This window comes from Musa acuminata, chromosome BXJ3-6 (assembly GCF_036884655.1).
Source record: "Musa acuminata AAA Group cultivar baxijiao chromosome BXJ3-6, Cavendish_Baxijiao_AAA, whole genome shotgun sequence".
NCBI lineage: Eukaryota > Viridiplantae > Streptophyta > Magnoliopsida > Zingiberales > Musaceae > Musa > Musa acuminata.
In genome coordinates this window covers 7,283,359-7,298,629 of record NC_088354.1, presented here as the reverse complement: position 1 = coordinate 7,298,629, position 15,271 = coordinate 7,283,359, and the positions used below count along the sequence as shown (strand labels likewise).

At 36.0% G+C, this 15,271-nt stretch overlaps 1 protein-coding gene across 2 annotated transcripts in view; it reads right to left on the bottom strand.

Moving 5' to 3' along the window:
* LOC103987359 (serine/threonine-protein kinase ATM) overlaps window positions 1-15,271 on the bottom strand; it is a 61,973-nt gene extending 46,702 nt beyond the window's left edge. For both annotated transcript variants that reach the window (XM_065156035.1, XM_009405643.3), the window contains exons 1-16: window positions 15,069-15,271; window positions 14,874-14,982; window positions 14,224-14,367; window positions 11,733-11,894; window positions 11,454-11,646; window positions 11,101-11,257; window positions 10,875-11,014; window positions 10,714-10,801; window positions 10,510-10,613; window positions 9,397-9,495; window positions 9,012-9,068; window positions 8,275-8,356; window positions 4,527-4,610; window positions 4,258-4,299; window positions 4,047-4,117; window positions 2,457-2,505 (exon numbers count right to left, since the gene is read on the bottom strand). In XM_065156035.1, the coding sequence (XP_065012107.1) occupies window positions 2,457-2,505; window positions 4,047-4,117; window positions 4,258-4,299; window positions 4,527-4,610; window positions 8,275-8,356; window positions 9,012-9,068; window positions 9,397-9,495; window positions 10,510-10,613; window positions 10,714-10,801; window positions 10,875-11,014; window positions 11,101-11,257; window positions 11,454-11,646; window positions 11,733-11,894; window positions 14,224-14,367; window positions 14,874-14,982; window positions 15,069-15,137 (1,650 nt within the window). In that variant the 5' untranslated portion in view covers window positions 15,138-15,271. The remainder of the gene's footprint in view (window positions 1-2,456; window positions 2,506-4,046; window positions 4,118-4,257; window positions 4,300-4,526; window positions 4,611-8,274; window positions 8,357-9,011; window positions 9,069-9,396; window positions 9,496-10,509; window positions 10,614-10,713; window positions 10,802-10,874; window positions 11,015-11,100; window positions 11,258-11,453; window positions 11,647-11,732; window positions 11,895-14,223; window positions 14,368-14,873; window positions 14,983-15,068) is intronic.

Here is a 15,271-nt window from a genome sequence, read left to right as displayed (position 1 = left end):
GAGGAGACCGCCACCGCCAATGTCAACGGGAGCTTCGGAGGCTACTAGAATCGATGAGGTCGGCCGAGCTCTTCTCAGCGTCGATAAGCGTTGGAGAAGAAGAAACCTAGGAGCGAAGCGCGATGCCATGGCCGCTCGAGGTTGCCAAGCAAGGCACACGATGGGATTTAGTGGAGGCCAACGCGTGGTCCTCGACGAATATAACCCCGTAAAGTAAGAGAAGCATTAGGAGGATCGAATTAGGAAAATCTTGGTTCACGTCGCATTTGGATTAGGCCATGTCATGCTTGAGTCGAACCAAATTGTAAGTGAACTGAGCTACAATCTTGAACCAAAAGCTCTAATTTCATGTGATATTTTATTAGTCAAAGATTCATCAGAGATTAAAGTATTATTTTACACATGCCACCCAAGATTCAGATCATGGAACTCAACAAGATACTAGTCAAGTTTAGGCACAAAAAGGGAAGGGGAAGGGGAAGTCAGTGGATATTTTTTGACAAGATGCGACAGAGCCTACACGACGTAGACACAAAACGAGGCTCATCGAATTCACAATCATCGTATTATGGAGAATTTTACGACCAACAGTAGTATGGTGAAAGTTGATCATACTTCTCTGAGCAACAGTACGATATGAAGCAACAGATCAATAGTGAACATAGGAGTTCTGACATTCACCAATACATGCCTTAGGAGCCGCCTCGAACACATGTGATTCATGACGATCAGACCATCAGCACATTGATGCACCAATGGGATACGACGTATCAATAGACTATGTCGTGTGATCAATTTCAGGATTGAGTTTGACAAACATATCATATTGATATACAGATACATAGGATTAAAGGACCCCAATCCACTACCCATGGAGAATCGTCGTTCGTTTTAGTAGTAGAATCAGGTATATCTACACATATGATTACTTAATTAATTTGAATCTTAAAGTTTAAATTGTATACAAAATAATCTAACAATTCAAAAAAAATTTCTGTAGACAATTCAATACTAACGAAAGGACGATCCGAACCGAATCGAAATTGCGAACCTTGCACAAGGCTACTCCAAAAAGTTCGAAAAAGACATGTGGCACTATTCTTACCTAATTTACATTAGTTTTGTTAAAACTATACTAAATGTATATTTATTTCTAACTTAAAAACACTATCCTAACTTTTTTTTATTTTTCAGATATTTTCGGAGGGTTTTATGCCTTTTTGATGTGTACCGCTCGGTACACTGGTACTATACGAGATTAAAAACCTTGGAAAGATCAATGAAGATATTATTCATAGAGTAAAAGCATGATGGTTAAAATGACAAGAGGCATTAGGAGTCTTGTGTGATCATCGGATACCTTTAAGATTAAAAGAAAAATTTTATATGACAATTATAATACCAACAATGCTTTATGGATCTGGGTGTTAGATAGTTAAGAAACAATATATACAAAAAATTTATGTTGCTGATATGAAAATGTTGATATGGATGCGTGGAGTTAATAGAAAAGGTAGGAAAAAAAATTCTTTTATTCATGAACAACTAGATATCATTTCGATAGAAAATAAAATGAGAAAAAATCATTTAAGATGGTATGAGCATATACTATGAAAATAAAATGAGACCTCCGGATGTAGTAGTCATAAGAGGTGAAATGATTAATATTAATAACACGAGAAGAGATAGAGAAAGGCCTAAAAAGACTTTAATAGAAACTATAAATAAATATTTAAGTACTCTAACCTTAACTAAGCATATGGTTTTTTAAATATCTCAATGGCGACAAAAGATCCATGTAGCCGACCCCAAATAATTAAGACTTATAACTTTAATGGTGATGTTGTTGTTGATCCCTTGCCATTGAGAGGTGGTGTATCAACACATACCAAGCCGTATCGATCCCTAGTTGGACTGATGTATCGACAAATACCAATGACTCAAAGAGGAAGGGGCAGTGGGGGAAAAGGATGGAGGAAGGAGGAGAAAAGGGAAAGAAGAAGATGAGGTGATGAAGGAAGAGGACGAGGAGGAAGAGAAACAAAGAAGAAGAGAAAGCAAATGGGGCAACGGAGGAAGATGAGGAAGGAAAATGAGGAAGGAGGAAGAGCGAAGAGGTAGGAGGATAAGGAAGAAGAAGAGGAGAATGAGGAGAAGACGAGGAGGAAGCGTACCCGTCGAAGGTGCATAATAAGCAAAGGGCAAAATGCAATAGTAGTAGGAGGCGAAATGGGAGAATAAGGCTTGCATTCACGTTAAGAGGGCTCGTGAATGTGAGCCCTAAAGAGTATTAATCAAATATCTCCTTAATGGATCGGACTGAACCACTCAAAACGAGGGCAATACCGGTTCACACTCGAACGAGTATGTAATGCATGTTTCGTACCGAATGGGGCAAAACAACGGTCCATGATAAATAGTAACACTGCAAAAATAGCAAATGATGAAGTACATACATTAGCACCTGCTCGAGAGAAATAGCAAGCGATGAAGTACAAAGTAGACCTGCAATGGTTTTCAACAAGTTGAATATGGTAAGCAAGTAATTATCATATAATGTAAATTTCTAAAAATTTGCACAATTACATTTGATAAAAAAATTAACTTATGCATTACATCATCCTTGTATCACATAATTAAATAAATAAAAGTTAAGCTTACCAAGTGCAACATTCAAGTCTCTCAATATTGATGTAACTAATCTTTTGAGAAAAAAAAATTAAAATTAGAAAATGAACAATTTAACAGCATCAAAATCCCTCCATTACACAATCATCATTTTTTATTTCTTTGGCTGATGGCAATTATGATAAAACAGCTAGTTGGAAGGATGGTTAAAATATTACAAACTAAAAGTATACTAATTTGTTATATGCCAACAAGACAGCATCATGAATGAACCAGTATATAATCCAGTTGATTTTCATCTTTGTAATTTTTTGTTAAACCCATAATAGCAAGCAAAGTGCAGTCTGCATATACAATTAATCCGGGGAAGAGTTCAAATATGGTAGTTCTTCTAGGCCCTTAATCATTGATGTTAAATATCATATCAGCATTGGTACAGTCTACCAATTCGACCCAATGTGTCATTCCAGATTATTCCATTTGAGTTTCTTTTTTACATCAAGAAATCCAATGCTGCTAGCACCAATAGTAGTAGTGGTAACATTCCATTAGCTTATAAATCTAATTGAAGTGCTAATAATATCATACTATAAATTTAAAAAAATGCCACATCAAAATCATAGTATTGTGTTTCTACTCAACCTTGCTTGTTCCATCATAGTAATTGTTTGGTCAAGGAAGAGTAGAAGTCAAGTTCAAATTTCAAACTGAGAGTACCTATTGTCTACTATTGTGTGCTTAGTTATAAAAATCAAAATTCTGAACATGCATTTATAACATGATTTTAGAAAGCATATCATCAAAAGAAAACTGTCCCATTAATGAAGAGAAGCGATTAACCATATCTTCGACTTGAGGACACTGAAATGTTGAAGATGACTTGAGCAGTAATAAAAACTTGACAAATCGAATTATATTAATATGAAAACGTGTCCTATGGCTTTCTTTCCTCTCACTGGGAATGGAATTTCACTATTTGCAGAAGAATATCATGTGTAGTCAAATGTTACTGTACAAAATTTGCCCATTGTGACACCATACCTTTATCACAATTGCTTCCACTAAGACAAAAACATTGAATCAGACAATAAAATAGGAGACAATAAGAAACGTAACCCATTACAATTAAAACAAAATGGGAGAATATCTTGGAGCAAAACCTTCTAGTCTTTATGGGAAATACTCTATGAGACCCATATAAAAAGATAAATGCACAAAATTATAATTCCAATTTTTTTTATATTTAGAAAAACAAGCTTTCAGAAATTGACACATGTTGAAGTCATCAAAACATAAAAAGCTGTGCATTTAGCACGAGTGCAAATGAGTCAACCTAATAGATTGAAACAGTATCCTTTAAGGTAACCTCGACATTCAACAGAATGACTAGTACATTTGAAAAAGAAGAGAACACATACTCTGAAGGCATGCGCTTAAATATCCTAAGGTTCCATACATCTAGAGGCATGACAGCTACACTAGCTTGGTCCTGAAACATGAATACAAAATGTAGATTGGACGAAAAAAGTGACTGTATAAAACATTAATCCTAAATGTCAATTGGACAAGAGAAGTGACTGTATCAAAGCATGTGATCTCAAACTTATCCATAATTGCACAACAGCTTACTCTCTTAATCATATTGCCAAGTAGTGTCAAAGCAGCGTCAATCTGCAAGCAAACAACTTAGTTTAGAGATAAAAGCAGCACTAAGTGCAAAGCTACCAAGAGAAAAATATCTAAGTGCCAAAGAACCAGCTTAGTTAATTATAGACAGAAGTATTATTAAAAGATGACACTATAAATTAAGTGATGAGACAGAAAAAACAAAATAGACCGGCCAGAAATGCAATTAGCAATATTAGAAAGATAAAACCAATAATGGAAGTATAACTCACAATTGAGGAGAAACTACTAAAAGAAGGTATTCCACGCATCAAACAGCTCCATATATCTTGCCAACCATTTTTAACTAACAAAACCTTTAAAATAAAAGACATCTTGATTCAGTCAAGCTCATAGGAGGAATAACAAAAAAATTTAGCAGCACTATCTTTAACAAACATAGCATGTCATGCATTTAATTGATGAGATTGCTGAAAAGCAACATGTTTGTTTATATGCACAGAAAACTGACATATAAACATATGAATTGACATGCACCAAAGCCAAGTTCAGAAAACTGGCATAAAATTAAAAAAGAGAAAAGACAGGCATCAATCCATCAATAACTTTGAAGGATATCAGCAATAAGCCAAACCAATAATTAAGTGCCAAAAGCCTTTGCAATAGAAAATTTTGAGAGCCAAAAGTTCATAATGCCAAATTGATATGGTGGCTTCTAGAAGCAATTAAGACATACTTGGAATAAAATATTTTGCCAAAAGGAACTATTAATTACAAGAGCTCGAAGTATTGGTTCTTGTTTGCTCAACTCTATTTCCGCCAAGTTTTGAGACTCAATCAATGAACAGGATGTTTACCATTGGAACAAAGAACTCTGATTTTTTTCAAACAGGCTAAAAGATCAATAAGCCAAATATGACTCTGACAGATAGAATTTTGTTTCTGCATTGAAATATGTAAAATATTATACATACTATCTAGCAAGTTATGATGCCAAATTCCCTAAGATGTCAATAATAGAATAAAATTAAACCAAGAGAGTAATGTCAATCTTGTAATTTTGTAGGTAAGCAAGTAAACGGACATCATATATGTAAAACAGTATACAGATCAATGACAGTATGTTTGATGAAGGTTATATAATCTAACGATCGATGATTGCCTTTTCAGGTACCAGACCCGTTTTGGCACTTTGTCAGACTGATACGTACCGATCTGCACCAGTGTATCGATACACGGTGCACCGGTGTGTACTAGTGGTTCGGCAAGGAAGCAAAAGTGGGAGAAGAGGAAGGGGCAGTCGAGGAACAGAGGAGGAAGGACGGAGGAGGAAGAAGGAAGAAGAGGAAGTGAAGGAAGAAAAAGAAGAGGACGCACCTAAGCAGCAATGGCGAAGCGGCAACGGTGAGGCGGCGGCATCTTACACGAGAAGAGGGCTTGCGTTCGTGAGCACTGTTTTTTTTTCTCCTTTTTAATGCTGATTTGGACAAGGCCCCATTATTTTTTTATTTTTTTATTATTTTAACTGGACCACCTGAAAAGGGGTGGTCCACATATCGGACCATACCCGAAACGGTAAGTACCACATATCGGGTGGTACAGCAAACATTGCTAGCGATTATTGAGTGAGTACAAACATATGTAAAAGGTCTGAAGATGATCTAACTTGCATCATAAATCAAGATCATTATTAGCTTGACTAGCTAGCACCTTCAGACTAATTCTTTTGTTTTCTAAAATCAATTTTATTAATCTGATTTCTATTTGCATATGGTGTAATTGCAAGGATCTAATTCAGTAACTGTTGAACAAATTCCATGCAGAACTATATGAAGCTATACTAAGCAAGAGTCACCATTAACAAGTTATATTCAAAGCATGCTGGGAGAATTACACTGTAATCCATGACAGAAAGCTTATTCGGAACAAAGCATGAAGAAAAGCTGGCAACTACATACCAATAAGGAACCTTATATGACTACAAAAAATGAAACAATTCCTTCTGATTGTCCATTACTTTACATCTGATTGGAACAAACCAAATAGTTCAAACATATACTATTTGTGTCAATGATTAAACTAAATTACACAACCTAACTAGAGATGATTTGATGCATTAACAAAAACAAGCCTTAATGTCCCAACCAGTGTCTTCAATTTCGAATAATACCATCCATATCGGGCAGTACAACCAGTCTGCCAGCAGACCGATACACGGACCGCCCACTACCGGGCGGTATTTATTTTTTTACCTGGATTAATATATATATATATATATATATATATATATATATATAGAGGCGATGTCACCTCGTTTTTCTGCGACGTCGCCCCACGTGGGGAGAAGAGAGGCGACGACGCAGATTTTTTTTTTTACTTCTATATATATATATATATATATATATATATATATATATATATATATATATATATATAGAGGCAACGTTGTAGATTTTTTTTTTTACTTTTATACATATAAATATATAAATATAGAGGCGACGTCGCCTCATTTTTCTGCGATGTCGCCCAGCCTAGGGAGAAGAGAGGCAATGTCACCGAAAAAGATTTTTTTTCTTTATATATATATATATATATATATATATACTATGCGGTATACCAAATATACCGCTCAGTATACAGTACCATACCGTACCGTACCGAGCGAATCTTGAAACTCCGGTACGGTACGATATTTCAATCCTTGGTCCCAACTACTTTGGGTTCTAGAGATTATCCGTAGATGCACATTATCTGGACAAAAATGACATGACCAATACGAGTTCCTTCAACCTGAGATGGGGTTTCACAAATATCTCATGATGGTTCATTGCCTCTTCATATATTTCCTCCAGCAGTTTACACTTCCATGCATGTAACGTGTAAACTAATGCAAACACAAACGGAATATTCATTTTAAGACTGTGCACATGTTATATAGGATTATTATCAATCTTCTAACATCTCCATTCTCTGGAACAGCAATTTTATTTCTTAGAAGATTAAGAACTACTCTCTATCCTTTCATTTTTATCCTTTTTTTCTCGTTTATCATAAAAATAATGGATGAAAGACATTGCAACAATGGTGGCTGAGAGTAAATGCAGGAGTAGAAATGCCTCATTTCTTTCATAGTCATAGTCGCCAGCTTCTTTTTTGTCTTTCCCTCATTTCAACTGCCCTCTTTTCTTTCATCCCCTCTTTCACTGTAATTGGTTAAAATCAACCAAACTGAGTTGCATTTGATCAGTTCTAGCCATCTTTGACTATTTTTTGCAATTTAAGGCAAAGAAATTGACCAAAACGAGAATGACCTGGGATAATACTTATATGAAGTGAGTATCTGAATTGGCAGATACCACAAACTATAGGTGGATGTTCCATTTAGCCTGTTTACCCAAGGCACTCCCTTCTTTAAGCCAATCACCAGTATGCCATTGACCAAACAGTCCAAATTTTAAATCCAACTTATGCTGAAAAATATCAAAAACTGACCGACTAAACTGACAGTAAAAGAAAATATGAGAGAACTCATCAAATTGAGCACCACACAGCAAACAAGGCTTGGTGTCCATAATACCAAATGCAGCAATATACTGAGAGGTAGGCAGCTTTGAATGTAATAGTTTTCTGCAAAAACAAGCCACAAAAGGAATAACAGGAATCTTCCATAAATGCATCCAACCAGATGTTCCATTTAGCCTACTATGGTTCTTTTTATTGTTGATTATGTTGTTTACTAAACTAGGAGATTTCACATGAGGCAAGATTGGAGCAATGTAAATATCGTTTATATGCTTTGCTAGAGTGGCAAATGAAGGTTTTGGCCGTATTGATATTTGCTTATTTATTATAAATATTAACTGAGCTCTATATCACTGGAATTTAAGTAAATAATTAAATATAATGTCACTCAGCTATAAAAGTTGGGCCACACATGGGCGTCAAATGTGATGCCATACTATGGTGAGTAAAGGAATAAAGAAACATCTAAGAAATATGACAAAATGCAAGAAAGACAACCTCATTTGAAGTGAACGATGTGCTGTTGGAAGGCTCTTCATGAAGGAAGAATGGGAAAACAGCTGAGAATTCCTGCAATGCCCTTGAAAATGCTTTTAAAGTTAAATTCGAAAATAAACTTTATAAAATTCATATAAGCCAACCAAGTATAATTCAACATCAAGATATAACCAAAAAAAATGAAAAACAAAAGATGATTCTTGACATTCAAGAACAATTACCATGTCCCAAGGATTAAAACTTATGTTAAATGACATCCCTTTTAAAGAACAAAGAACCAAAAACACATAAAGGCTCAGATGTGTCTAAAGATGGCAAAAGATGATCAATTCTGTCATGGTGGTTTATGCCAATGCACTTTCTATGTGACTTGGTAATTGACCAGCTGAGACAGCATAACACATAATAAACAAAGAATGGCTTGATAATGTCCTGACTGTGACCAGAACATATTGGACACCAAGAATGTTAATCCCTGCAGTGTAAGGAAAAGTAAGGACACCTCAGACAATTCGAGTTAAAGGTGTCAGGGGCAAGACTAAAGAAAAGCTGGAAGTCATGATTTCCTAGGGAGTAATAAGTGATACAGGCTATAGTAACACAAAATGCAGAAAAGATTAAAAAAAATGGATAGTTGGAAATTAAGAAGCCTACTACAATAATACATAAGAACCTTTATACCCATTAATTGGTGAACAATCATAACTGTGTGGAACTGATAAGATCACATAGCATACCGTAAAAGCCAAAGAAGTGCATCATGTGAATGCAGAGTACCTGAACCACTCAATATCCTGAAAAATAGAAAGAACAAGCCATTTAGCCTCTAGCATTATTAAAGGCAATTGCTCAGTAACTTAAACACCAACAGGGAGCCAAAAAACGAGCATGAGCGTTCACTTGTAACCAAATGAGGTACTAACAAGTAACAACCACTAAAAAACAACATTTAACCTCAAGATGCACTAATAATACATATTCACTTGAGGCAAATTATGTGAATCGCTGATTATTAAAATAGAGAAAAAAGAGTGCAATTTCATGAAGTCACATGTCAGTGAGCAAGCAGACCTTTTAGACTTTTATGTGCCTGAAAATTTTTAATTATAGATATCAGAGTACCTTCTTAAACTTTCACCAGCACCTTCAAACCAATAGATTAACAGAGCCTTATCTAGTCGAAGTCCATAATTATGAATAAAGAAGGCGAAGGCCCCATTCCTGTAACATAAGACAAAATTTATACCAGAAGATATTGTTTGTCTATGACAATTTCATATTAGTATGTATCGACTTCATGTATATGAACCTCGCTGAACACTAGCTAAATAAAGTAAGCCATAAATGACACCATTCAATATATGAAACTTGATAGAAACTAATTCAGTCAAAATAATAACCTATCAGAACACAGGAAGCAAGCATATATGTTAACATTTGGTGTAGCATTAATCAAACACAGTAAAGTTGATAGTCTGATTCAAAATCATGAAATTAAACTATCTACAAAGAAGCAAATCCGAATTAGACAAAATAGAAGACATAGCACAGAAGTTGCAAGAGAAAATAGCATATTTTGATCGAATTAGTCTAACGCAAGAAGCAGGTATTCCAATGCACTTATCTTGACCCAAGTTATTTTAAGTAAAAATGCAGAATTGACACCAGAATTGGCACCAAATTTAGGCAAATTAATTTGGATGCTTAGCAGCAACTTATATTTTGTCCATATGATCATGCATAATAATGAACTACCGCATTAAAGATGGAGGTCAAAAGGGAAAAAAACAACAGATTTTAAACTTTAATCTTTATTCTTAATTTTACAATGTCTTGCCGAGCTACCATGATACAAATATGTCTGCAAAGTACCTACACAGGGCACAAGTACATGCCCCTGCAACATACCTAAATGCCATGCACTTGGACGTTGGAACAGTATGTCACAGTTGTAAAGAACAAACAGCTAAGAGTTGGAATCAGCACATAATTAGCACACAGCACAACGGTGATTTAATTAAATTGCAGGAGACTTGTAAATTGTAATGTCAAATTTGTCTTGGATAGCACAGGCTAGCAGATGAGAGATGCTTCAAATTGTTCAAGGAACTCAAAATGAAAGGTGAAACAATCTCACTGCCTTCCCAAAAAATGATATGTATGTGTATATACATACATATACATAAAATAAAGAATATGGTAAACAAGCATCTAGGCCATCAGCATATAAGTTACCAGATCCAGGAACCTTTGATGAGGCCATCTTTTAAACGTACTGCAGCATGCTCCATTTTCAACCGTTTTACATCACATGTTGATTTACTATTAATTTTGCAAGCCTGGAAGCATATAAACTAAAGTGTCACAGACAGCAAAATTTTGGCATGATTGAAACCAATTCAACAATGACAATTAGTAAAAATCATCAGAGACTAATGCCTGATAGAAAACAGTGGCTGCAAGCTCCATTAGGCATTGCTGGATGCTTCCTAGAGTTCCAAGCTTATCCTCTCTAGATATATCGTTCCTGAAGTTAATTGCAACATAAGCAAGCAATAGAAGGCCGAAGATTGCCAACTAGAAGAATAAATAAGACTTGCCAAAGAACTTCCGAACCAACATTAATGCCTTGGTCAAGTTCCTTGACAATAACATCAAGTAATTGCTCTATTATCTGAGTTCCTTCAGCCAGATACCGTATTAGCTTTAGCTGAGTTCTTGCAAAATTAATCAAGGAACTCTGCAAGTTTTTCCAGGTTTAAAGTTAATTTATTACAATACCAGAAGTAAGACCAATAATAACTGAAAATATCTCAAACAAATAACCTTTAGTCCTTGATCATGAGAAGTAAACCAACATCTGAACATGATATCCTGTACAGCAAAATGAATCTCCATGGCCTGATTGCCAAGATTTGGGCCATCTCTTAACAAGTACGTATTCAGGCATTCCACGAGTTTCCATAAAATCTTCCCCTCATTCCTGACAAAACTTCAAAGATGTAAGAGATTTCACAATTTGCAAAACCTGCTCTCATCTACAATACTGCAAAGGATGGAGAGAATCAGGGGCAATAATTTTTAAAGCCGACCATCACACATAATACTACATAAAGAGCCATGACAAAGGAGAATAATAAAATAATACAAAGATCATAAACTGAGAAGATATTGTTTACCGAATTTTTGAGAAGATCATAATGAATCCCTTCACAACATCCTCTCGAATATTATCTGGATAATCACCAGGTGGGTTTTCCAAAAGGACATGAAGAATCACTATACTGCGGAAAACATCCTCCTTGGAACTGGTATGACTAGTATTCATATCTATTACAATACCTAACTTGTTGATGTATAGTACTACTAGACCTGCTTGCAGAAAACTTAAATGCATCACTAGCATACAAGATATTTTGCTGTAAAGAGATGCATGAGCTGATCGAAAAGACACAAACCAGAATAAACCCGCTTCCTCATTTGATAGCGATACTCTCTAACAGTTAGAAGATGTCGAAGAATGCTGCTGTACTCCGACTGGAAGCTAGGAATATCCTTTATAACATCCCATATATGACTGAATAGCACTTTAACGACAGAAAGCAAAAGAAAATTTCTTCCTGCAAAAATTTAATTCAAATTTTGAGTATGCCAGAAAAATATGCCCAGCATCCACATGGTTCCAGGACAATAACAAGGACATGCTTGGTACGAGTCACCTCCACCGGCATGCAATGACAAAGATAAATGTTGGCCAAGTGGGCCACACTGCAGAAAGAGAAAAAAGGTGGTGTCTCCAATGTCCGGGACTCTTGCCAATGTGATATCTGAGGCAACGAAGTCAATGTACGCAACCATACACTTATGAGGCAAAACAGTAGTTTCCATCACCCAAACTCTAGTCATCCAAGTCGTGAAGAAGCAACCTTACATTGATGCCAAGGCTCAGCCTCAAGTTCCCACTAACAAGTGGATCCATGGGCCACTGTGCTTTTACATAAATTTCTACTCAGAGATGACCCCTTTTCGATGACTCCCAAACAATCTCTAATCCATTCCCTAAGTACCCAGACTCATTACAGCAACTAATTTAACTATGACTAAAGCTAAACTTCTAAATGATCCATAGCTGTCCCATATTTCCAACAGATTTATGTTTGATACTCCACAACAAAGGTTTTCAAAATTTATTGATCTGAAATATGAAAGTTCAATAAAAGCTTTACTTGTTTCACAATTCTAGTCACAAAATACAAAGTTACAATTATCTTTGGTATCGATTTGATCATCACTAAACTAATTCTCTTATCTTGACAAAAAAAATTGTGTATACATAAATGATGATTACATCTTTGCCCCCTCAAAGCCTTCACTCTGCCTTTACCAAAATGTACAGTCACTGATGCAGATAATAGTATAGTTGGAGAATGCATGTTCATAGGGAAGTATAAAAACCCTATTGTCAAACAACAAAAATCTAAACTGCCAATGATGCATCAGACTAAATGAATCACCTTGACTCACTAACAAAGAAATTGTTGTGTGGATATGTAAGAGAATTTTTATCCCTTTTACTAAGGAAATGCATGTAAGTTGAACATCTGATTCACAAGGAATATCATTTGACAAACAGCAACAATCTCAGAGGTCCAGTCAGTTTGACTAAAGCCCATAAACGGAAAAAAAGTCCGGGAATAGTAAGAAAGTACAAATCCTGGCGGGTGTAAAATAAATGCTCACAGGTGTTCATTAAATTGAAAGATTTATAAAACTTGGAGTTTGTCATTCTAGAAATTTCATAATCTTCTTTTAAAATTAACATTAACATGAACCTTGGATATTCAAGATCTGATATTAAGACTAATATGCACCTTCAAACAAAAAAGTATTCTTTCTACAGTTTCTTTCTTCCTGAACTTCATTACTTAATTCCAAACACTAGATTGCACTTCTATTTTAGCATGTTCAAATACCATAAGCTCCAGTTCTACCTGAAAATCAGAATGCAATACGGGCCATGTTACTGCCCAAGGGCCGACTTTGGAAGTGGCTACCACCACATGAACTATGGTGATCAAGTACTCTATAGCATTTTTTTTCCATAGGTTGCTACCATAATGCATCAGGTCCTTAGTGCTTTATTTGCACAATCTCTCTGTTCAAAGAACCTAAAAGGTTTGGCAAACCAACAAACCTAGTAAACTAGCAAATCAATCAAAAAACACAACGCTTACAAGGTCTAACTGTTCTTCCAAAATGGCTGTTCCGGATTCAGCTCTGGATTTGACACATCAGTCTGGCCAAGGGCATTGCTACAGATCTAATGAAATCTCAAATGTGAAAGATACATGCCGAGAAAAACAACAAAGAAATCATTTGGAACAATAAATAAATAAATAATTCCTTGTGACCAACTTATTTATACATACAGATGATATTATACAAACTTGTGAATATGATACATAAAGTGAAAATTTATGTTTTATATACATGATGCATTGACACAGACATGAACAAAATCCAAGCAGAGAGAACAGATGCACAGCATGTCCAAAGAAGATAGAAAGGAAAATTGATAGATCAGAAAGAAATTCAAACATGCCCACTTATTTCTCACTAACATTACCATGACTAGGACATTGACTATCTCAAATAGAAAAAAAAAACGTCTGGACAGCTAAAATATGGATCGTAACCATTACACATGACTCCCAATGTAGGGTCTAGGGAGAGTCAATCTACACAGTTTGGGAGGAGAACTGAAAGAAGATGGTGTATAAAATATAGCAAAAAGCCTTATGCAAATGCTTGACTGAATGTACAATATATCACTCCACAATCTTCGGAACATAAATAAAATGCTATTCTTCACCTAAGCTGATCATACTGTTCACAAAAGATAACTGGACCGTTAAAGAAGATGAATGATCTGGAACCATTCTTCTATACCTGAAAGCTTTATATCTTCTGCACATTGGATGCTACTTCGCAGAGTCTTCACAAAGATTAACCTGGGAAGGCGTTTCTTGCTTGCAGAGACCTCCAACGAGATGCATTTCATGAGCAGCGTGATGAGAAAAGGCCATGTTTCAGCTGCCAGTATAAGCAAGAAAATAATTATGATACAAAGATCAAATCCTTCCTTTTCTTCTGTCTTCCAATTCAAGGAAACTGAAAAATCTAGTATAACCAAAAACAACACAGTCCCTCTGCTTCTGCTACGCCTACTCGTTCATATACTATAAACTTAATACAAACGAAACAAAAACCAAATCCTCCATTTCCGCCACCTCTTTAATTCAAGAAACAGAAACATCTAGTATAACCCTGAAGAGACACAAACATCAAAACCCTTCCGTCACGTATACAAGAGACAAAAGTCTAGTATAACCTAAACCCATACGGGGATCAAGTCCCTCCGCCTCACTATGTCTTCCAGATTCAAGAAACAGAAAATTCTAGTATAACTTGAAACAGATACAGAGATCAGATCCCTTCCCTTTCGCAAAGCATTCAAGAAATGACATCAAACGATAAAGAGCTTCGCCTTGTGTTCCGATCCAAGAAATGGAGAGTTACGGTACAACCCTAAAACTCACCGTGAGGGATTGAATCCGCCTTAATCTTGGCGGTGTTATGGCCGAGGAGCTTGCAGAAACCAGCCGCCCTCTCGCCTTCCAACCAGCTACTCAACAGTTTCACCCCTTCCTGAATGTTGGGGCGAGAAAAACATCATAGAACAAAAAAAACGATCAAGAAAAGAAACGAAAGAATCAGTGTAGGGAAAAGGTCACCTCTCGGGCTTTCGCTTTATCAGACGAGAGCTTGGAGACGATTTCTTGGACGTCCCTCGAGGTCGCCATGACTCCACCGATGATCTCCTCCTCCACCAATGGCGATCGGGAGATGAAGGTGATGGTCTGTTTAGGGATCCTACGAGGGCGACAAAAGAGCGGGCCTGCAAGGAGGAAGTGGGAAAAAATTGGAAGGTGGTTTA